The following is a 24,664-nucleotide window of genomic DNA, read 5'->3' as shown; positions in this document are numbered from 1 at the left end:
CAGTTTACTACAGCTGGGGGAAAGCTAACCAGCGCTGTGAATCCAACGAATCCCGGCTCTGGCTAGATCGAGTGTCTGGTTTGGCTCTGTGAAACATTAACTTGTTTCTCTTTATCACGGATTGTAGCAGGTTTCTTGTGAGGATGAAGTCCAGTTATTTCTTGGACAGAACGGGCGTGAGCCCCAGTTGGTTTCCTGAGGGAGGAGGCAGAGAGGCTGGGCATGAACATGGTTAGGTATGTCTCGGGGAGTGAGGCTCAGGGTTCACCTTTGGTAAATGTTTAACCAGAAGCACCTTTACTAGGCTTCAATGTCTGTCTTTGAGAAAGTGAGTTTAAAAGGTGTTTTGAAAGTTTCCTAGAGGACAGGTGTTGTACCCTGTGGCCTTTGTGGAGGCAAAGCAAGGGCCAGCCCAGGCTAGGTAGCGCAGATACTCCCGATCACGTCTCAACACCAGAGGACTGCTATCTTTCACATAAACGCCTACTCTACTTTTCACTCTTTGCCCCCTGCATATGGTCTTCAGGAAGACCAGCGTCTTTGCCTAGTGGCTTACTGCCTGCCACTTGTCCATCTAATTTGGAGAGCACGGTGGCGAGATGAAACGAGGGCAAGGAGGCTTGGGGCGGAGCTATGTATGGTAGGAAGACCTTCCATGCATGAGCTTTGGCAGGTTTGTCTCAGACCTGAAGGAAATCATGCCAATTTCGCAAACAAGACCCATAATACCACATCTGCATTTTTAAAAAATTACACTATATTCTTCAGAAGCATAGGAAGGGGCTGATGAGGGTATTATGAGTTGATGAATTTAGAAAAACCCAAATCTGTAAGATTAAGAGAGATTTTAAAGTCCTTGTAGCTTCAATAAAGCTCAAATCTTGACTTTGAATTAACATCCAGAGCTCATCTTGGGCTTTCACCACCACCACCCGCCCCCGCCGTGAAAACAGTATTTTAAAGAAGTTGTTATGAGAAGAGAAAGTACTTTCTGTATTGTTTATTGAGAGAGAGATAACTTTATACATTAGGAACTGGTGCACTTAAATTATATGACAGATGACCATAAAAACTCGGGCTTTTGTCAACAACACAACTTCATCTTATATTATTACAGTTACTGATATTTAAAAATGATACAAACAAAAATATGTATAAGTTATGCCAAAACAAAAGGCAATAAATTCCAGAAAACAGAAACAACATATATATGTGTGTGTGTGTGTATATTAGCACATTTCAAATAGCTCAACACAGAGCGATATAATAGCCCAAACCTAGAATTGTAGCTAATTCTGTACTGCACGAGCAGAACTAAGGGAAAACGACACGGATCTGACCCAGGAGCCGAGGAACGAGTGGAGCAGAACTCTTCTCACCATGTTCGTGCTCTTCATTTGCAAACTGAACGTTTTCCCTCCTTTTACTGTTCCTTGAAGACAGATTCCCCAGCCCCCACCCCCAATCTTGTATGGTAGGCTTCTGGCTATTCAAAATAAGATTGTGGTAGGTGACCGAAATCAGAACCGAGGCCTCCAGCAGCGAAAGCCGAATTTAATAGCTTGGTGGACCGCCCATGCCACCCAGAAACATTTTTATCACAATGTGTCCAAGAGGCTTCCCACTTCCTACTTGGAAAACAGGGGGCGAAGTAAAAAAGAAAACCTTTATACAGTAAAAGAAAAGAAAATTCTGTGTTTGTGTAATTTTTTGACCTGAAGAAAGGCTAAGTTCACCGACTTTATAGAGAACTGGTTTAATTCCTCTACTCATTGGTCTTTGACATTATGACATACATTCCCCTGAGTTTGGTTAACGAAAGCAAGCAAGCAAACAAATAAAAAGTGATTAAAAAAAAAAAACCAGCATAAAACAAAGTTAAAACATTATGTGGTTGTGTCTTTTGTATTTCCTGGTATAAGTGTCCACGGAGCTAAGAAGCCCACGTTTCTACCGTTCTACTTTAGCAATGTGTTCCCCAAAGGAATCCTTCCCTCGCGAGGTTAAGGCACCAGGTTAAACAAAGGTGAAAGGTCTGCCATGCTTGTGGAATGTGCAGGTTCCGAGCGCATCTGTATCAAGAGTGGCCAGCAGGGAAGAAGCAAAGTGATCTGTGTTTAGGCCAAGGGCCCTGCAGGCTTCAGGTGGGTCCATGGAGGAGACTAGAAGCACGAGGCAGTACTGTAAGGCACTCCTACGGGGAAAGACAGGTGGGAAGCCCAGCATGGAGGAGGAGTGCAGGCTCCCACGGTTGCTGGCAGGCTTTCTGGCCAGGAGGCCTGACCCCCCCACCCCGCTCAGGAGGAGGGCGCTGGGATCAAGGGGAGGGGGAAGAGGCTGGCCTACGGCGCTATGGCCACGAGAAGGGAGTCTTCACCGCGCTAAGAATTGCTGTAAGCGCTTGAATCTTCTACCCTGGGCAACGACTGTGGCTTCCTTCCACCCCTTTCTAACAAGGTGGCTTCTCTTTCCACAGGGAGGAATCAAAGCGAAATAGCAGTTGTTCCCTCTCCTCGAGTTGAACAATGCCTTCTGTCACTTCGGAGGCCACTTGATGAGGAGAGTGCCCCGTAACACGATCACCGGGAACCCGTTTTAAATAAAACCCCTGACAACCACGGTTGTGCTGAGGAGGGCATTCCACGCTTCTGACTTTTACCTAGAGTTTAACAGTGACTTAGACTTGACCTTGGCGTGCACCCACTAAGACACACCAAAGGAAACCCTTCAAGTCAGAGGGTCTGAATACAATGAAATTAGAATTGTCTACCATTGGGAATTGCCGGGTGCTAGGACTTAACTGTGCCCCGTGACAGAAACCAACACTCGTCCGCTTAAATGAACTGAGCGGGGCTTATTCACGCATCACCGGCCCCCCCTCTAGCAGTGAGTTCTACCGGACGCGGGGTTAGAAGAACGGTCCGAGGTACACAGCACGCTAACGCCCAGCTGATAGCAAGGACCGAGGGAAGGAAAACAGTACCTCTACTGACTCAGTTCATGCCAAGGAGAGAGTGTTCATTTCTTTGTGTTTCGCCCCAAATTCTTTACTTTCTGACATTACGGTAGAGTAAGGAAAGTATGGAGACAGAAAATTCAAGAAATAAGGGGGAAGTTGTATGCATCGCTCTTTACTGGGAAAAGTAAAAAAAATAAAACAACCTCTGTATTGACTCTCGGCAGTCTTAGAGTCAAGAGTTGAAGACTGACTTGCTAATGCAGTTATTTCAGTAGAGTGCGGCAGAGCGGTGGGGATGAATACTTCTGCCCAAACTCAGGAACGGCAGTCCTGGCCTCACCCTAGATTAGGCGCAACCGTATCTTGGCTTCCTCCGATAATGCCTCCCTTTGCAGGAAGTGTTCAGTGTGGCGTCCAGTCGTACCCCGATTCCGTAATTCCCGCGTGGCCTCTTTGGGCCAACAGGTAGAGAACAAACCCCCAGGGTTGGAAGCCAAGCCTTTCCGGGGAGGCACAGGGAGAGACCGGAGAGACCGTCCAGCGTCAATGTCCAGGGTGTACACCCGCAGCGACCACACCGGAGGCCAGACCTCAGCAAGGTGGACTCTCTCCAGCTTCGCAAAGGCTGCCTTTGGCTGCCGGAGTGAGGTCAACGCCAGGGTGCTCGCCGCCCCGGAAGGAAGTCATGGCACAGTCCCTTTGCAGGAGTCTGAGATCCCACTGAGTTGGTTGGAAACCACAAATCCCCAACACCACTGAGGTTCCCTTTTTGGTGGAGGCCTAGTCTGGTAGAATCCAAAAGCGATTACCCACTCAGCGAATCAAGTGTGCAAGCTCCGAACAGTATCACCCTTTAGTCCTACGGATGGGAAAAGAAGGGTAATACGGTCCCCTGGAAGGCAGGGAAGCAAAGGGGGATGACGGGCGTTGACGTGGTTTTCACATAAAGAGGCTTTCAACTTTGGGGGAAATCAGCCCTGGAAAGAACACGATGCGATTCCAGTTGACTGCTTTTAAAGTACTTTGTGGCCTCCCCTCAGTGGTACAAGGGAGGTCTATTTTGGGAACTGGCTTCTCTCCTGCAGGGTTAGGTGCCAACATTTTACCAGGGTTGGACGGTCTCACACATGAGTTTCTGGCACCGTTAGGAGGGATTTCCTCCAGTGATCCACTGGGGAATGGGCCTTTCAAGTGAAAAGAGGTTCCCCTGAGTCGGCCGCCAGCTCTAGGAGATTAGTTGGCCATTTTCTCGTGTGTTTTATGTGTGAGCTATTTCAGATGGGATGAGAGAGGGAATGTGAGGGAAAGCAGGTATTAGCTTGGTCTTAGGTAGGTGGTAATCCACGGATTTGCTTTTGTTTCGACAGTTTCTAAGCAGTGGAACAATTCCCTAACAGTGCACCAAGTCATTTGTTTGGGTGGAAAACAGTAAGGGCGTTCATGTGCTCTAAGGCGTTCTGGGCTGGAAAATGGCAATTTTGAATTTTTCAGGACAGACCCGATTCCGAAGCCGGCTCCACTCTGTCCTATCAGATTTGGGTGGTGGTGGCTTGTGCAGGCCGGCAGGTGGCACCGGCCAGGCTGTCAGGGGCGTACGAAGAGGAGAGAAAACGGAAGCGGCCGGGAGGTAGTCCTACTTCTGGGCAGCTGATGGCCATAGTACCTCTCCTGTATATATATATATGTATACATATTTTTTTCTCTATTGAAAATACGCAGAAAGCGATGTGGGTAGAAGGTTCTCCTTAGGAGTTCCCAGGGGAGGCCCATATTTAGCAGGACCCTCCACGCAGGCACCCGTGAAGACAAAGGCCTTTAGAACAGGGATCCAGAATCTCACCCCCTCGGCAGATCGGACGCTCGGTGCCTGTGAGGAGGGGCAGGAAGTTCTGAACGTACAGCAAGCGTGCTGGATGGGGAGGAGGGGGGTCTGCACTTCAGGGCTCCAAACGCAGCGTGCTGGGGACAGCCTCGCTGACAGTCGGGATCACGGATACATTAATTACGGCGAAGGCAGAAGTAAGCTACGGTGACAGGGAGCTGGGGGCGGAGGGAAAAGGCACTTTGCCATCGAAGCACATCTGTTTTATAATAAGCAGGTCTATAATTCTCTTGTGAAAGATCATGTTCTGCTATCTTCTCTGAGGCTGGAAAATATAAATACTGTGTTTCACGAAGGGGAGGAAAAAGGAGGAGAGGATCAAATTTGTTTGCCTGTGTGCCAAGTGCTTGTTTGAGATTTTCCACCCTTTATCTTTTGTGTGCAACATTCTCTATAACTGGGGTGGGGGAAAAGTCAACCTATTTTTCCAAGAATAAAAGGCTCCTTAAGGTCTCCTCGTGAAGGGGGCCTTGGCCTTTTAGCAAGTTTTTATGCCCTTGGTCACAGCTGCTGTAGAATTGGAAAATAAATGAAGCGTGTGGTCTGGGGCCCAAGGAACTGGCAGTCTGCACAAGTGTGTCTGAAATGTCTCGCCTCTAAATGGACAGAGGTATCAAGAGTCAGGATCTGGAGGGAGCAAGGTGTTGGGGGGAAAGTGGCAAGGGGGTTAAACGTATCCTGTACTTTGCGAGTCACTGATGCTCTAGATCCTAACAGTAGTGAAACTACCAAACCAGGAAGGCATGGAGGCATCTGCTCAGTGGAAACATACACAGTCTTCTCACATAGTCTGCTGAAAATTGTTTCGGTATCAGTGTATCTTTCTGTTCTGGGAGGAGTTCTGGTGGGAGGACCGGAGCCATGATTTCCAGCGCCGTCCTACCTGACATTTTGGCCACAGCCACTGCTGTGGGGGTGCTGCAGTGGGGGCCCCTACTCGGCCAAGTGGTGAAGCAATTCGTTATGGTTCCTATTCCTACGATATGATTTTAGCACATTCTGTTTCACTTTAAGGTGGCAATTATATGTGTGTGTGTGTGTCTATATATTTATTTAAACAATATTATTACACTGAATTCATTATATTTGTAAGTTTGGTATTTTCTTAATAGCCTAGCGCGGGTGTTTTGAAGTCCCATGTTACTTTGATTTTGTGAACAATTTTAAAAATGTGAAAGTGGAAGTGGTTAAATTGACAAATTAAAGGTCCAAATGAAAGTGCAATGAAGAACAATGAGAAACAAAGCATTTAAAATAATTAAGGTAGGAAATGCCTACACAAGATTCTGTGAAAAGAAACTGAAGACCATCTCATAGCATGTACGCACCATCTCCACCAGTCTCCACACCCATGCATTTAACCACAATCGCAGGAAATTTCCTCAGGCCGGCACCATTACAACATCATAAACATTACCCATGAAACCGGGGAAAACTGCTCTTCAGAGAGCTAGGTTTTCAACCGACTGTGGTGGGGTGCCACGTCATTAGGGGGCGCTGGGATTCGTACCAGCAAACGGACCCACATGTACTCATTGGTCTCGGAGGTCTTTTTGCCAGGAAAAAACCTGAGATCAACCTCAAAACCAGAAGGGGCTCTCCTCATAAAGTAGGGGATGCATGCTTTCTGTCAGAGGAAGCGCATACGCCTCATCTCTAAGCCATTCGGCTTGGCTTAGGTGATCCCCACCTGAGTGGTAGAAACTGAGGTGACGGCGTCAGGGACACGGGGTCCTGGGATGATCCAGGCATCGTTCCTGTGTTCTGAAACAAACGATGATGAGTGCTTGCCTCAGTTACTTCGTCCTCTGCTAAAAATAAATAACACAAAAATAACCCGAAGTTCTGTGGTTCTGTAGGAAAAGCTTCCTCCTGTGTCCTGTGTAATAAAATGGCCCCTGAGAGCCAAAAAAAAAAAGGGAAAAAAAAAAGTCTGACCTATAAAGCATTGTGTGCAAACCACGTTTTGCTTGGGAGTGAACTGCTGAAATTCATGGCTAAGTGTAATTCAGCTATTGGTAGTTTTTTTTTTTTTTTTTTTTTTGAAGCCTCTGTTGGTAGTTTTTTGAGCCACAGAGGCTTCCTGGACCTTTTGGACAGCGATTTACACAGAACATTCATAAGGACGTATTGGGAAGTGTGGATATGTATGTAAATCTACATCTATGTCTAGTTGAAGATGAGACATCCTCTTCTTCCAAAGGGATCGAACGGGCTAGCTGGGAAGCTGCCGGCTGCTGCATCAGCCAGAGGTCAATCCCTGGCCTCAGGCCCCTGCTGACTCAGGTGTTCTGATAGGACAGCTCGAACATGTTGCAAGCCTCCTCCAGGCTCTCGTCCATGTTCAGCCTCCGCCAGAAAGATTTCTGCTTCTTCTGCAGCTCCCTGCGGACACACCTTGGGCAGGGGACGGACTTCTCTTTGCACTCAGAATGGAAAACGGCTCCACAGCTTTCACACCTGCAAAAATCAACCACGGAGATGATGAACAAGGTGGGAAGAAGCAGGACACAAGCACCTAAAACCCAGGGGCCTCTGTGCCGCTCAGAGGACAACGTTTATTCTGGCGAGCCCTGCCACCGGGAAGAGAGAGGACTCACAGAAATGGGCTCTTCCCTTTTCCAAGATGCTCAAGGTTGAATTTTTTTTTTTTTTCTCCCTGATTAGAACTGGCTGGGGCAAGGCTTATGGCTTACAGCGGAGAGGGGTCAGCAGTCAACTAGCAATGGTGTGATCATGGTGACAGTGGCCAGAGCTCTGGAAGTTTCCCTTCCATGGGCCCTGGGGTGAAGTGACAGAGAACGGGAGTGAGGTGTTTCACCGACTGCAAGTGCTCTGAACACCAACCCCAGCGTGACTGCAGAGAAAATGTTGCTCCCCACTTCTGTAAACAGGGACTGAGTGGGTCCCCGTTACTGCTTGCCCTCATTTAACAGTTTGGACAGATAAAATGACACATTTTCATTTTCTGAATGTTATCCTTAGGTCTATTGTCCTTTGGAGTTTTTTAAAAATTGGGAAAACCCCCACCACTGTAAGCCCACCTTTATAACACAAGTGGGAACAGTAAAGCATGAGAAAGTGGGGAAAAGAAAAGTTTTTAAAGAAAACACTCAGATACTGTAATTTATAGAGAGGAGGCATTCCAGGTGGATGACTAGTTTGTTGTCTGGCTTGGTGGAAGCCTGTACAAGAGTCCAAATAGCTTGTTTTTATGGCAAAGTCTTTAATAATGAGGAACTGACAAGCGCAACTATGGCTGCCCCAAGAGGTGGCTGGCCAGTGCGGATTACGGTGCCCATCCTGCCATTCGGGAGTGACAAGCAACTACTCCCTCATCTCAGGAGCCCAGGGAATTAGTTCAACCAGCAGCAGTCCCTGGAGGGTCCAGCACTAGGCTGGGTTCGAAGATGACTCTGCAGGAAGCAGTCCTCAGGGCTCAGCTTGGGCTTCTGTTGGTTTTCCTCTAGGAACCTGGGCTTCAGTCCTGCACATAGGTCAGTCTTTGGGGCACCATTCCCTAGCGTGCCACTGACTTAGCCCTGGCACCATTCAGGATTCAGAAAGTTTGGTGAAAGGAGGATCCTCCCACCCACCTTTGTACCCAGGGAGCGAGAGACACGGGGAGTGGGGTGAGGTGGGGAGGAAGGGCGTATTGATCAGCTGAGAGACCAAAAGACAGAAGCTTCACTGTAGCCAGCAGTCTCTGCCCAAGCTCAGCTCTCTGGGCAAGTAAATCATAGTGGTAGTTATGAAACTAGGAATAGGGTGACATGGCCTGACTTCAAATCCCACCCTCAAATCACTTTCTGGCTGCATGACTGCTATGGGCTGAATTGTGTGGCCAGCTCCCCCCCCGCCACCAAATGCCGATGCTGAAGCCCTAACCCCCAGTGACACTGCATTTGGAGATAGGGGTTTTAGGAATTAAGGTTAAATCAGATCATAAGGGTGGGCCCTGATCTGATAGGATTAGTGCCCTTATAAGAAGAGACATCAGAGAGCTCTCTCTCTTTCTCCCCACTGTGTGAACCCAGCGGAAAGGCCATGTGAGGAGCACAGCAAGAAGGTGGCCGTCTGCAAGCCATGAAGGAAGCTCTCACCGGAAACCATGCCCTGCTGGATCTTGATCTGGGACTCCCAGCTTCCAGAACCGTGAACAATAAGTGTCTGTTGTTGGAGCCCCCTGGTCTGTGGTATTTTGTAGGACAGCCTGAGCAGTCTGTGACAGTGATCTGGTGCAGGGCACTTGACCTCTCTGAGCTTCAGTCACCTTATCTTAACATGCCCCTCAGAGAGGTCTTGTGAGGCTCAACGGGAATCACAAATAAAGCGTGTAGCGGAGTACCTGGCACAGTAATGCAGCTAAGTCTGCGCCTTCCAGGGTGAGCAGCGCCTCCTGGTGTCTTCCAGTAACGCTTCCTGCAGTCTGACTGCACCGACGTCACCACCGTGACCTGAGGACATCTTGATTAACCCCCTCTTGGCATAGATAAGAAGACTGAGACTCTAAGAAGGCTTAGTGATTGTCTCCTGAGGACCCAGTGAGTTAGACAGGTTGTGACTAGAACCCGGAACTCCTGACAGCCCAGCCACGGCTCCCACCGAAGCCTGGTCATCCGAGTGGGGGGAATGCGCCGTCCTGGAGGGGAATGCAGGCCTTCCAGTCAGAAGACTCCTGTTCCAATCACAACCCTTTCTTTGAGTGACTATGGGCAAGTCACTGACTTTCTTGGTGCTCTGGTCTCCTCGTCTGTAAAATGCTGCTCGCAGTGACCTCCTTCCTACTCCCTGGGGTTCTGTGGGACAAAAATGGGGGACCGTCTGTGGAATGAGCAGGTGGGTGTGACACCACCTTTCATGGTGACTCTAGTACCTGCCTTCTTGATGCTGGAGCCACGCTGGTCAGGAGAGTCGACAGTGGCAGAATCTTCTCTAGCATCTCCCTGCCCTTGGCCCCTCCCTCCTGCCAGGGGGCTGAAGGTCAGACCCAGGTCTCCTCCTGCCTCTCGTTTGGGCCAGCTCCTCCCCAGTAGCAATGGCTCTGTCCTCCCTGGGTCACACCTCTCTACCCTCCTGTCACTGAAGTGACACTAATCGTAGCCTTATCAAGTAAATTTCCTCCTTCCTGCCCCCTTTGCCCTGCTGAGTTAGTGATTTATACACCTAGGGATGTTGCCCTAGGGCAGTGATTGATAAGGAGAAAACCATGGGGTTCCTTCAGTACCACTCCCTTATCTCTGCTGATACCAGCACCCCCACACCCTGCTCCGGTGAAGAGGTTGAGTCTTACTGGGGATTTCTGGTGCAACAAGCATTCCCGAGGTGACGGAGGGGCCGAGTACACCTGCTCTTTCTAGCCAAAGGTCAGTAACTGAAAAAAAGTCTGAGATAAAAAATTAATGATTTCAGAATGTAACCAAGTCCTATTTTCTAACCATTTGTAAGCCAGCAGTCATCGTTTGAACTGTATAACGGACAGACTGATCAATGACCTTCCCAAATTCAGACAGTCTATTGTTAACTTTCCCCCTGATTTTTTTTTTTAAATGAAAAGAATAAGGTCAGGAAAAGGAAGGAGGAAGAGAAACTGTTTCTTACGTAAAAGTTATGGAGCTTCGTAAGAAAAATGTGCAGGAAAAATAAAGTATTTGCATTAAAAAATGCAATATGTAGGCATGCTCCTCTTTGAGAATATTATTTAAAAGGCCCTTTCACTTTAAAAGAGTTCGCTGGCCCCTTAGTGTTTACCGAATTTTCTGACTGTATTTAAAATATGATTTTACAAATAACTTTTCAGGAACATATCTTATATATAAGGTTAATCTACCAATGCAATCATCCATGTAGAATATTGCAGCAGATAATGAAAGAGAAATGCCCTTCAGTGTTCCCGAGTGATAAATCAAATGAAAGCCAGCCAGTTTCATCTTCATTTCTGAGTTCCCCGCTCCCAGCAATCAGCAGTTTCGTTGCCTTCCGGTTGTTGCTGTACACCACAGAGAACAAAGACCTGTGTCCTCCTTTCCAGTGTCCCAGAGAATGCAACTACAGGGAGACATTTGCTATTGACCAAAGCCATCCTATGGGTTTTTCCTGAAAACGTCCATTGCTTCACTGAATCCAGGGATCTCAACCTCAGCACTGTTGGCGTTTGCGGCCAGTTAGTTCTCTGTTGTGGGGGGCTGCCCTGTGCACTGCAAGATATTCAGCAGCATCCCCGGCCTCTACCCACAGGATGCTGGTCACAATCCCTTCCCCCAAGTTGTGATAATCAATGGTGTTTCTAGACACTGCCAAAAGTCCAAATGTTCCCTGGGAGGGCCAGGGAGATCATCCCAGTTGAGAAACGCTGACCTAATCTATCTGGAGAAGGCATCATAGAGGGAGTACCCAGGGGGTACTTTAAACAGTGCCCTCCCCGGGTGGAATTTCCAAGCGTCAACTGCAGGCTTATACCAACCAAGAGGGTCCAACATAGTGTTCTTATTCATTTCATTTTCACAAATATATACATTTTTAATACATCATTCAGTTAAAATAGCTGAAACTCACAGGCATTAACCATCCCGTGGTTTTGAAAATTAATTTAAAACATCATATAAGAAGTCAATACCCATGACACAATTCTGTGCATTGCTTAGTAACCCTTAACTTTCTATCAACTCACTCTGATTTTTTAGTCTTCCTCAAAAGCCATCTTGGTGGTTGACCCTCAGTTGCATGTATTTGCTCTATGGCCAAGAACATCTGGGCTGTTTCTCTGTGGTGTTCTTTACTTCTTCATGTCCTATGTAGGCCATCTAGCAAATCTAAACCAAAAACTTGTACTTGCCCCACAAAACAAATTGCTTTTATGTAACTGGGAAGCAGTTAGGTTTCAGCAACATCTCCAATGAAAAGGAAACCAGAAAATATTAACAAGGCCACTTACTGCAGAGAGGAGGGCTCCAGTGAAGTGAAGAGCCCTGAGTTCTTGGCTCAGGTTGGCCCCATTGTCCCTGGGCCCTTGGGTAAGTTACTTCATCCCTGAACCTCTTGTTCTCCACAGAAGTAAAAGGGAAGGTTGGATTATCTAAGGTTCCTTCCAACTTGCAGATTTTGCGCAAGAGGGAGGGGGACGGCAGGGGAAGACTACTCTGGGTTTTACCCTTCTCTTTCCACATTTTCTTGCCCCAAAGTCTGTGGATGGATGAGTGGGAATACAGCCTTGCTGGCCACTCCTTGGAAAGTCTCAAACTGACAAGCTGGGACTGAATGGGAGGATCCTTAAAGTGAAGAGCACTACTTTAAATTTTATTTATTTGCACTGATTAATCAAACCATGAAATAGCTTACAGACTAGTACATACAGCTCTGGTTATCAGGAATTTGGCCAAAAGGAGTTGACTCTGCCTCTTTCTCAGAACATCTCAATTAAACATTAAGGATTCCTTTCTAAGGATTTTCCCAACCCTCATCAGCATCCTCTCTCCCCAAGAAAAAACCCAGAATGGTTCAATGTTGTGGGGTTTTTATTTTGGGGGTGGTATGGGGGCTGGCTAGAGGTGGCAGTCATGGATCGTCCTATGTGGAAGAAATTGTGTTTTAACCACTGGGACAGATACACTGGAATGACCCGTATGCATATCAGCACCGCGTACACCATACGACGTGGGATGAGGACGAAGGAACTCTAGGTCTGTTTCTTCGGAAGCTCTAGGGGGCAGTGCCATGAACTGTCCACGTGTGCCCTGGCAAACCGGTCCCCTTCCTAGGGCTCGGGGCGGGGACATAGCCCCACCACTGTGTGGGGGTGGGGGCAGCGCAGATCTCATTCTCTTAGTAAAGGCACCATCACATGAGACTGTACATTTTATGAACAGTCTTTGACCTATAAACATTAGCTTACTGACCTATGGCAAGTGACAGAGAGGTACATACCCTAGAAATCTAATAGCCACAGACACGATGGTCTTCTTCCAGCTCTCAAAACCAAGAAAACATACCTGCTGCAAACGGACAGAACTACCTATGTGCAGGGGACAAGGGTTGCTTCTCAAATATGGCAAAGCGGCAAGAATTCCTGGCTGTGGACAGTTTCCTGTTCTGGAATGCTGATGATGTGATACCAATTAGAGACACGCTCGATGGCTTTGTCTGTGTCTTCCAGATTCTAGCTGCGCAGAGGCGGGTCACAGGAAGCTGCTAAAGGCCCCTGCCCCAAGTTGAGGTCACTGAAATGCTTCTGCTCTGCTCATGTTGGATTCTTCTCCTGCTGCATTTTTATTTTTGGCTCAGGCAATGACCTCAGATATTTCATTAGATTGAAAGTCAGCCTTGAGTTTGGCTGGATCTCTGACAAGTGGAAGGACAGGCCTGCAGAGCAGGGCAGAGCTTTGGCTGATTTCCACTCTGCCGAGCCCACAGCGACTAGGGTGGGTGCAGAAATCAGGGCACGCGATCAGGCATGCGAGTGCGGTTGGTCGGATGGCTACTGTATAAGGCGCCCCACAGAGCCACCAGCTATTACTGGTTTTTCCAAGAAACCAAGATGATTATTGAAATCTCTTAGCTAAGGGAGGTAGTTATTGGGGCCTGGTTATTTGAATGTTTTGGGTTGGTGTTTTCTCCTGTTATTGTGTGAGTGAGTGAATATAAGCCAATAACTTATAGTTTGCTTCAGTGGGAGATCACATAAGGTGTATGCGTATGTACATCTGTGCTACGTAGGTACTTACTGCAGGTACACAGGTATGTGTGCTCTTTAGAAGAACACACAGAACATGGCACTAAACACGCTAAGGGAAAATGAGTTAAATATGATATAATTGAACAGATGCTTTCTTTTGCGGGGGCACAGGGTTAAAATGACGAAAGGTTACACACAATTTCAGTAACGTGCTGATGGCTGGGGATAGTCCAAGTTTCACAGCCTCTGACAGTGAAGCCTTGAGCCAGGATTACTAGAATCCACACACTCCAGATGTCCCTCTCTTCGGCCCCAGGGGAAGCAAGTGGAATGGGGAGGGAGAGAGCAAAGGGTCTGGGAATGTTGGATTATGGAACTGTTGTGGCTCCTTGCAGAGTGAGAAATGGATACATTTGGGATTATTCATTGTGGGTTTTTTTTTTTTCTTTTTTTGGCTGGGGGTAGGGAGGTGGGGGGCAAAAAGGTATCCATACGGTTTGATTGGAATTGTACGAGACTGGAAAAGCTCTAGCTCCTTTGGCCAAATGTCTGGCAGATATAGGTGTGTATGTGCTAGCGTGTAAAGCTATTCCAATGGTTCTGAACGGTAAATGCAAGTACAGCCCAGATCAATGTTGGACATTTAAATTAGGTGACATCTGCCCCTGTTTTTATAGAAATTATCCTTACAATACCTCTCTTTGCTAGGTACTATTTGTTTTCCCATCTTTAATAAGTCGGTCAGTCAGTAAATGGATAAACTAAAATAAGGTAATAAAATAAAGTAACTGGTGGCTTCTCAGGTCCCCAAACTGGTAAGTGTGTGATCGACTCTGGCCTTGATTCCAGTCTTCGGACTTGAAATCTGGCTCTCTTTCCCCTGTTACTAGCCCCGTGGTCCTTTCGGTTATTCAGCACCCTCTCAAATACTTGCTAAGACTCAAATCATGGGAAGAACAATTGGTATGCCCTGCAGTGATCTTTTTATTTACCTTTTCATCCCCAGAGTTAATTAAGGAAGAGTTTTTCCCTGATTGCAGACCACAAAGCCTTTGGCTTTCACAAGTCTTGCACTTTTAGTTTGTAAACCAAGCTCAGTTAATAGCTTTGACAAAAGCTTTACTTAAAACCTTGGCTTTGAAAGAGAATGTAAACAAGGGTTAATTAATTCATTTGTTAATTTTGCTATCCCATTGGGAGCAGTAAATCACATTATCTTTTGTGCCAATGCTTAATAAATGCTCCTTGCTAATTTGTGGATGGTGACAAGAACTTCTCATTAATACTCTATCATCTCATTAAGAGAATTGTATTGGTGAGAGGAGACAAAGACATTTTCGGGGATAGGTACAATGCAGAAAATTCAGAAGGTAAATCATATCTAAATTTATGAACATGACTATTTGCTTAGGAATGAGTTAGTGATATAAATTTAGAAGGAGAAAGACAGTCACATGAAAGACCCAAAGTGTTTTCTCATTACTTTAGATTGCTCCCCTAATTTGTCTCCTCGCACCAATACAATTCTCTTAACGAGATGATATCACATAATTTTCTAATACTCAATGTGTTCTGGGCCAGTGGTTTTCAAAGTGTGGTCCCTGGACCAGCCAGACCAGCATCACCAGAGAATTTGTTAGAAATGAAGATTATTGGGTGCCACTCCAGACTTACTGCATCATAAATTCTAGGGTGGGATCTGGCAACCTGTGTTTGAACAAGCCCTCCAGAGAATTTTGATTAATATGGAAGTTTGAAAACTGCCGCTCTGGGCCAATTGTCTCCAAAGACAGCAGGGCTAACATATTAGACAGCACTGTTGTAAATATTTAGAACAAAAATATGGACTTTGCAAAATGAAAATGAAAAGTGGTATTAATTAATGTTTTAATATTGGGATTTGCATTTCATATCTTTTAACATTTTCTCATAGCTGATAGGTAAGAACCTCATTTTACTTTCTTGAATTAGATGTGATGTTAAGCTATTCAGATATTGGCCATTTGCATATTTTTTCAGTAAATCAGTTCATGTCCTTTGCCCATTGTCTAATGACTTTTACTTGCTGAGTTTTGAAGATTTTTTATATTCAGGAAATTAATTAATACTTTGTTAAATGTGTTAAAAATACCTTTCCAAGTTTCCTGTTTACATTTGTCTTTACAGATCTTTAAGCATTTAACTTTTTAAAAATATATTTAAAAGCATTTTGCTTCCATGGCTTCTGGGTTTGTGTCAAGCTTAGAAAGACCTTCCCCACTTAAGATTATAAAAATATTCACCCATCTTTTCTTCTAGCACTTTATGGGTTTTATTTTTATATCAAAATATTTGATCCATCTGGAATTGATCCTGATATAAAGAGTATGTTAAATCCGGCATTATTTCTCTGTCTCCAAATGGCTGTCTAGTTCCCAGTTTCTTTTAAGGAATGTTCCATCTTTTGTTTTGCTAATTTGCTGTGCACCTTTATCATGTACTAAATTCCCATATTACTTGGGTCTATTTGCGTTATTTCTGAAATCATGTTCCGTTGATCTGTCTGTTCCCATGCCAGCACTGTACTGCGTAGTATATAATACATTTTTATATCTAATGAAAACAGTCTCCCTTCATGTAAACAACTTGAGAGGTCAAATTCTACATTGAATAATGAGGAAAGTTTACTGCCACCCATCTGAATGTTAAATAAAAAAATTTTTTGAAATGTATATAATCAACTAATTTTAAAAATTTATAGTGTAATTTATAAGGTTTATCTAAAATGAAAAGCACCTGTGTAAACATCTCAGGTGGTCAAGTACTAATCCTAGCTTTAGATATTTGACTTTTTGATTTTTTTTATCTTTATGTAGTGATAAAGGTATTGTATAAATTTGGTAAGGTAAACTAATAGCCTGTTTACATGTTTATAAAATTAGGAAACATGATACAGTGAATTTAATAATGTATACACTCTTAGTAATTAAAATTATCCTACTTTGCAGGAACTGAGATGTATTACCTTGGGAAAATAACTGCAATACTTAAAACATGGTATACATTATCACTGAACAAAGGAAGATGTGACGAACAATGCATGTTTAACAGTCCCTTTCATTCAGTGTGAACATTATTTAGAACATTTTTACTCTGCATATGAGTAAAAATTGTATAGAACTGATAATCATACTAAGAAAACTAGTTATGCTATCTATGTACACAAGCAATAAACAGACATGTAAGACATCTCGCAGTCACTGAAAATGTTCTGTCCTTGAACATGGATATTCCTAAGACAGGAACAGGGTAGAGAAGGCTAGATGCTAGTCTATCAGTAAAGGAAATTCTCAAAGGCAGTAATGTAGTCGCTCACTGGGGAAAGCCAACGGGAGCCTTTAGCTTAGGTCTGGTTAGCAAAGTGCTATGCTAACTAGTAACTAAGGCTTTTCTCCTTCATTTCTCTGAACGGTGGCCTGGGTAAGCTCTCCAGACCCCTCAGGGAGAAAAACTGAAGTATGAACCTTGTGGGTAGGGTTAGGTGAGGTGGGGAGAAGGGTTAAGTAATGCTCTTAGGTACTTTCTAAATACTAAGGTTCCCCTGATTAGGTCTCTCTCTTTTAAAACAGGAGACCTTAACTACATTGTCAGGGAAGCTGAAGGAAGGAAAAGTCATCTTTCTTACTTGCTGCTTTGACATTCATTTCTGTCCCTAAGACTCTTGGCTGGTGCCTCTTTCAAGCATTGTATGAAAACCATGTTCCCCCTGAGGTTACCTCAGGCCTCACTATCCCCCTCACCCTTCCACCCTGCCCCCACATCTTCCCCACTGCCAAGGAAAATTTGCCTATCTCTTTTCATTCTCAATTCTGAAAATTTTCTTTCAAATCATTGATGTGAGCTGCTTTCCAGCTAAGTCTTTTAATTTAAATTTCCTTTCTCTCCACCATCAAGGATTCTTTCTAGAAAAAAGTGTTAACTCCTCTTAAAGAAGGGCTTTAATATACTTCAGCTTCCCACCTCTCAAGGCCAAACTAGATTTTTCAATTTAAGTCAGCTCAAGTTAGTGGCTTCCAATGTTGTCTTTGAATCAGTCATTGGCTGGTGACTTGCAAGTCAGTCTATTATTGGTTTTATAAAAGGAGATTCCCAGAGTTCTGTTTTTCACATGAATTACTGCTTGTTAAACGCTATCTTTTCCTGCTTTCTCATCAAAAGTTTACAAAATTCTTCCCATTATTTTTGTTGAGAACCTCTCCCCACCATCCTACCACCAACCATCACCAGAAGTGAGACTAGTTAAGGGTACGTGGTATAGTCTTTTGCCCTCCTAAGGTTAGTTTGTGCATTCCCTCAAATTTGAGGCTAGTGTTGTGAGGACAAGGAGAGGCAGAAAGCGGACAGTACTGGGATTCAACAGCCCGCATCTCCCAGGAGCTACCGCTGTGGTGTTGAGTGGGGATGCCTGCTTCCCTGGGGAGGGGGGAGGGAGGGGGTGTATGTCAGGGGGTGGGAGTGATGGGCTGATGACTGCTAAGCTCCTCTCTGACTCTACACAAGCTCTATGCTATGCAGACATAATTGAGTTCAAGCAGTGACTGGGGTAGAGAATGAACATCTATAGACTGCCTTTTCTCTATTTTAAGTGCTTTGAAAGCATTAGGAATTGGAAGATGATTATTAATGATAGCTATGGATAGCATATGCTGATGCTTCCGGATGCACCATGGAGTGGTTTAATATTTACAATACTGAAGAAGTTTAATAAAAACATGATAATATACTTTAGATGCCGAAATGAAGACAAACAAACAAAAAAAGGATTTTTAAAAGGCAAGTTTAACAAGATCTTGCTATCTGTCCTCCCATAATTAGTTAGGTGAAAGAAGTCTCACAATATCAAAAACATATACTGACAAAACCAAGTTACTATTGTACCTTTCGTAATTCTAAAGCATAATACAGTTCATTTCAGAACATACTGCTCAGGCTGAAGAGTCAACATTTTTTGTATGGAAAGGTAAACACTCCTCTCTTCCCTATTGTGTATTCAGGTTACTTATTTACAGTCGCATGGGGAAGGAAAAAACACACACTACAAAGTGACCAAAAAGTTGTTTTGAAAATTAAATTATCTGAGTAGCTTAGCAAGACTCAAGTTTTTGACATTAAAGTTTTCACTGGGCCAGAAAAATACATCTATTCCTAATATACGGTAGAATGCTAGCTATTACTCAATAAAGTTATGTATCTTGGTAATGTCTACATTTAAGTAGACAGTTTCCTTGAAATTAGTTGAAAAGTTATTTAAAATAAAAGAAAGTATGTGGAAAAGCACATATTTGAAAAACTAAAAATAAAGCAAATGCTTCATGAATTATTTATTGAGCATTTACTATGTGCTGTTCTAAATGCAGATAATTGAGCAGTGAACAAAACAGAAAAAAGTCCATTTCCTCATGGAGCTGACATTTTTTCAAAATGGTAGACTGAATCACAATTTGCATTTATATCTTAATCCCTATAGGTAAATTGTATCAAAAATAGTCAGCCTTGCTGAAAACATCATGACAAACTAGCAAACAGGCTAATATAAAATGCTAAGCAAAGGAGCTGAATGAAGTAAAGTTCTAACTTCTTTGTCTGTAAGAGCTTAAAACAGTGTCATATATCAGCTAGGCAAATCCAGAGGTGAGGGGTGGCTTGTGAAAGGTCACACAGCAAATCAGTGGGCCAGTCTGCCTCTATTTTTAAAATGGATCTTAAAGACTTTAGAACCAATAAAATTTTTTTCCTGTTAAAGTAGCTGCCAATTAAAGCTTATCTATCAACTTATTCTGATATGATGTGATAAAAAAGCTGGATATAAAACCATGTATTCAATATATTGTCAATTTTATTAAAAAGTAAACATGCATACATATGTATGGAGAATTTTCTTCTTGTACTTTTGGTGTACTTTTCACATTTTCTATAATGCACACCAGTTTTATATAGTTAGAAAATTACAACACGAGTTAAACAATGATGAACATTACCCCCTCTAATCAACAAAAAAGTAGGCTGTCAGAAATGCGTAGCGATAAGATAATTACACAGTATTAACCAGACACCTAACAAGAGGCTTGGTAAGAAATGAGTCCAGGTGGAGATGCTAGCCATCTATTCAAGTGACCAAGTGGCTTCAAAAAACAATGGCAGCAGTCTCACGGGCGAGAACTGCCTTTATAAATGCACTGTATTTATAAAGTGGCTTAATGGCATAAAGGGTCAGGTCAGCCCTGAGGGTTTCACAGAAGTCTCGTCTGTGTTAGCAGACTTTCTGGAACATTTTGACATGTGAATATAGGAGCCACCAGGCCAAGGTGAAATGTTATTTACCAAGTTACTCTTTGACCAAAGTTTAAAAGCCAAAAAAACTAGCATTGTGTTTGAGGGTTTTTTTTTTTTTTTTTTTTAATCAAGGAAAACCTTCACTGACACAATAAATACATTTAAGAGCAGGCGGTCATGCAGCCTAAGAGTAGAATTGCCTCTTGGTAAGTCGCCACTCGGGCTTCTGCACTCACAAAACCTGTGAGCTTGCTGGGCTTGAGTTTTTCTACCCCTCCACCCCAACCCCGTGTCCGAATGTTCTCCACAGGCCTTTCCATCGCTGTTAATTTATGACCCTAGAACACAGGCAGGGATCTCATCCTTTCTCATCAGTGTTAGGGGACATGGAGGAAGTTCCTCACTCTGCCCCTCTTCAATAGCAGAGAGAGGAACAAGCACTAAGCGGATGGAAATGAATGGTTCCTGAGCAAAGGTACCGAGGAAGAGGCGTCTGAACTTTCTCTCGCCGGTTCAGGAATCCCACACGTCAGCACTGAGTGGCTGCTTCCCCAAGAAAAGCCACAGAAAGGAAATATCATTAGGGAAGTGTCCCTCCGTGGAGCCCGGCCTGGGCCTCGCCAAGGCTGCTATGTCTATTGTTGAACAGGATGTAACCCGCCCGCCAAGCGCCGCCCACAACCCTGCTCAGGAGGTGAGTTGACACTGTTTGTTTTGGAACCATTTACCAACAAAGGAATGTGTCAGGCTGCTTAGTGAGAAAAGGGTATGTAATGTATGTGTATTTGCGTCCAGATGAGGGAATAATCCAGGTATTCAGTCTGTTTGTGCAAGGACTGACAAAAACTAAGGCTGAGCAAATAGGAAGCCACAAGGAAAGACCAGCTTCTGGGCAGTGCTTCTCTCTCGTTCGCCTCTGGAGTTTTGTTCTACTCCCCAAGCCCTGCCAAAACATTCCTGCCTAAACATGAAACTCTCTTTCAAGAAATGACCAACTGTAACTGGCTCCTCGAAAAAGGGCAGAGCCTTTGTTAAGGCTGCTGGCAAATCTGGGGTTTGGTGATTTTCTAAGTTAAGCGACAGCTTTGGGCAAAGCCCTCTCTGCCTTTATCCTCCAGGGACGAATCAAAGGGAACGAGGGCACAGAACACATAGCCCTTAGTGGACCGCTTAAGTTGTGCTGAGAAAAACCATGCATCTCAGCATCTTCTAGGGCAAGAAGTAATTCTATACTTTGCAATAAAGTGGTTGCTTTCTCTCCTTTAAACAAACCTTTATAAGGTTCGATGACTATTAGCTATTGGAAACTGTGTGCAAGAAGCTTGAGGAAGTGCAGAAAGTGCCAAGGCAAAGACCAAAGTCCAGGCCCCAACAAGTTGAGGTCCTCAGGCACAGGGTTGTGTGGATTGCTATGAAACATAAAATGACACAGACCAATTCACAAGGGTGCTGGGAGGAGCCTCTATGTTCTTCAGTACAAGCTGGGCCTTTCTGAAATTTGGCCAGATAGATGAAAGCAATGGGGCTTGGACTGAGTTCTTTGGGTGGCCTTCTTTTTCTGTAAGTTAACCTAACAAAATTGGTTTTTAAAATGAAACTCACTTGTTATGGATTTTTCTATGAGGCCAGTGATCATTCTCAATAGACATATGTAGGAAATGTTCTTGAAATGGGTTCAAATTGGACATGGTGTCAGAGTATGTTAACTCAACTGGTAAAAGAGTTTGGTGTTGATAAGTTCAAGGTCCTGAGTGCAATCGTTATTTCTTGGAGGAAGGGAGGGAGCGATCAAGTACTCTACCTAAAGAAAAACTGGCAAGTTATGCTCAATCTGCTTCTCCAAACCCTAGTGCTTCAAAAAACACAGGACCCTTTTAGAAGAGTAACCGCTGAGCTGCAAATGACCTCCCCCCTCAACAGGAAGAACACCTCCCTTGGATGCCTTCCCAGGGGCAAGTGAATGTTGGGGACCTGGGCAGGCTGATGCTCATGCCACAGAAATACTTTAAACAGAGGTCAATTGCTTCAACTTTACAAATAAAGCTTACATATAAAGTAGTGAATTCAGACTTTCACTTTGCTCCTCTATCTTTGCAAGTATTTCCCCCCAGTTTTATTGAGATATAATTGACATAGAATATTGTATTAGTTTCAGGTGCACAACATGATGAGTTGGTAGGCGTATAGATTGCAAAATGATAACCACAATGTTTAGTTAACATCCATCATCTCGTGTGGTTAAACATTTTTTTCTTGTGATGAGAACTTTTAGGATCTGCCACTCTCTTAGCACCTTTTCAATATATGATATAGTACTGTTATCTTTAGTCACCATGCTGTACATTGCATTCCCAGAACTTTATTTATCTTCTAACTGGAAGTTTTTACCTTTTGACCACCTTCACCCCCTGCCTCTGGCAACCACAACTCTGTATCTACATGTGTGGTTTTTTTAGATTTAACATATAAGTGAGATCATAAAGAATCTATCTTTCTCTATTTCAGATGATGCAAGTATTTTAAATTTTCTTAACTAATCAGTTTATTTAAAAAACTTTGTCGGTGTTCTTAGTGAATGTACATGATATGCTAGGAGAGCTGAACCACACAATAACTATTTATGGAATGCCTACTATATGGAACACACCAGATTCAGTGTTAAGTATAATCTTCTTATTGTATACCTACACCTAAATACAGCCCAAAATGGTATAGGGGTCATGAAGTCTTGAAGTGCAGTTTTCCATGTTGGAAAACTTGTGGGGATGATTTGTATGTCACATGAAATAATTAACAAAGCCAAATAGATCAGACAGGATGGAACTGATTTATGATAGTTGGTATATATATGTATATATTTAAAGATTGTATTTATTTATTTGGCATAGAGAGAGCCAGAGAGCAAGCACAAGCAGGGGGAATGGCAGGCAGGGGAGGAGCAGACTCCCTGCTGAGCAAGGAGCCTGATGCGGGACTTGATCCCAGGACCCTGGGATCATGACCTGAGCCGAAGGCAGCCACTTAACCTACTGAGCCACTCAGGCGCCCCGATAGTTGGTATATTTTGTAAGTTCCATGTTAAAATGCATGCTGAGTGTTTTTAAGATGCAGTATTTATGTACTTGTGATCTGGAAGCATTTCAAGATTCAGGAATGACATTTGTGTAAATGTGTGCAGGAGGATGGTCTCTGTAGCATCAAGAGCAGATTAGTGATATGTAGAGATGTCAGAAAGAAAGCTGGATAGGAGGCAATTTAAGGGCTTAAAAAAAAAAAAAATCTAAGTCCTGGGTCACTCTGTGGATATATGTGACTCTTTTTTTGATTTTATAGTCACTGCTTTCCCTTAAGTCTTAGAGTGGTATCAGTCTACTCTTCTGATTTGTAATTCGGAAGTTAGAGCTTTTATTTCTTATTCTCAGTCAAGGAGGGTATGTTTGGTCACTTCTCTTTCTTTAGGATGTGGAATTTTATTGCTGTTTTAACAGAATGTTTATCTCTCTGAAAGTTGTGCTTTCCTTTTTCTAAGGGTGTAAATGTTGGATTAGGCTTAAGTTCTGTGATTCTGGATCTTACTATTGTATTTAAAATCTTGTAATTTGGATTTTAGTGTTTTCCTATTTAAATCAGAGAGAGGTATGTAATTAATTTGTGTTGGAGAAGAAAGACTACCTCAATGTGAAACTGTGGGCATTATCGTCTGAGTGGAGGTGGGGGTGATGGAGCAGCAAACGGGGGCCTGCCTACTCAGCCTGAGTAAGGCACATTGTCAGCTCCCACAGGCCCCCTGGGCCTCGTGACCGGCCTCGCATTGTGCAGAGGAGGGAGCTCCACTGTGGTCTCTCTCCACACCCCCTCCCACAGTCCCTCAACCATTTTACCAAAGAAAGGCCTATCTTTCCCCCACCCTAATCTAACTCTGGCCTACTGCTCCAAGTGTAAAAACTTTCAGGATGGCACATACAGGGAGAATGCAAAATCACAGTTTGGGGGGAACCTTCTTGGGACATAATTTCTTCACAATGTCTTTTAGGGGGTATACTGCAAAAATTGTTTGAAGACTATAGGTACAGAAGAAAGGTGATGGATGATGGAAGCGTGGATTTTGGAGTCAGATGTATTTGGGTTCCAGTTTTGGCCTTATCTCTTGGGTCAAGTTCATTGCCTCCTCTGAACCTAGGCTTCCCCGTTGTTAAATGGAGGGGACAGTATTCCCTCAGAGCACTGACCTGAGAATGAAATGACGAGATGTGTAAATTGCTGGCACAGTACTAACACGTATTAGTGCCATTTCCCTACAACCCCAACACTTTCTCTCAGTTGGTCAGAGACAGTGCTCTAAAAATTAATACTAGGACTATATTTTTAAATGACATATTCATGAAGCTTCCTCCTGCATAACAATTAATTCAATAAGGAAAAGGAAGTCTGAAGAGCTGACCAGTGTTGGACACATGGTCGCAATCAAATAAGCATGTTAAAACCAAGTATATTCTAAAACTGAAGTATGTAAATCAGCACTTTAGAGTTCAACATAGAGCTCTCTGACAGTTGCAGGAAATTGTGCGACTGCTTTTTCCCCTACAATGTCCATGACTCCTATGGGTGATGCCCCTTCTTGGAGCTCCAGGTCCACCCCCTAGACCGTGGATCCTCCAACACCTCAACACAACTGCCTAATGACTCAGTGTCTCTTAGTAGAGACTGTCAACTTCGTGTGAGCGAGGAGCATGCCATGTTCACTGTGGGTCTCCAGGGCCCAGCCCAGTGCACACAGTATGCTCTATAGATCATTTATTCAAAGAATGGATCGTTCTAATGCTCGTGGAATGTTTTTTCA

General features: G+C 44.0%; 1 protein-coding gene across 3 annotated transcripts in view; it reads right to left on the bottom strand.

Moving 5' to 3' along the window:
• Positions 1-985: 985 nt before the first annotated feature.
• Positions 986-24,664, bottom strand: part of PLEKHM3 (pleckstrin homology domain containing M3) — a 181,195-nt gene continuing 157,516 nt past the window's right edge. For all 3 annotated transcript variants that reach the window (XM_081813761.1, XM_081813763.1, XM_081813762.1), the window contains exon 8: positions 986-7,301. In XM_081813761.1, coding sequence (XP_081669887.1) covers positions 7,124-7,301 — 178 coding nt within the window. In that variant the 3' untranslated portion in view covers positions 986-7,123. The remainder of the gene's footprint in view (positions 7,302-24,664) is intronic.

The sequence above is a fragment of the Leptonychotes weddellii genome, chromosome 3, assembly GCF_054177405.1.
Source record: "Leptonychotes weddellii isolate Sample4059 chromosome 3, ASM5417740v2, whole genome shotgun sequence".
In the NCBI taxonomy this organism is placed as follows: domain Eukaryota; kingdom Metazoa; phylum Chordata; class Mammalia; order Carnivora; family Phocidae; genus Leptonychotes; species Leptonychotes weddellii.
This window is presented reverse-complemented; position numbering and strand designations above follow the sequence as displayed.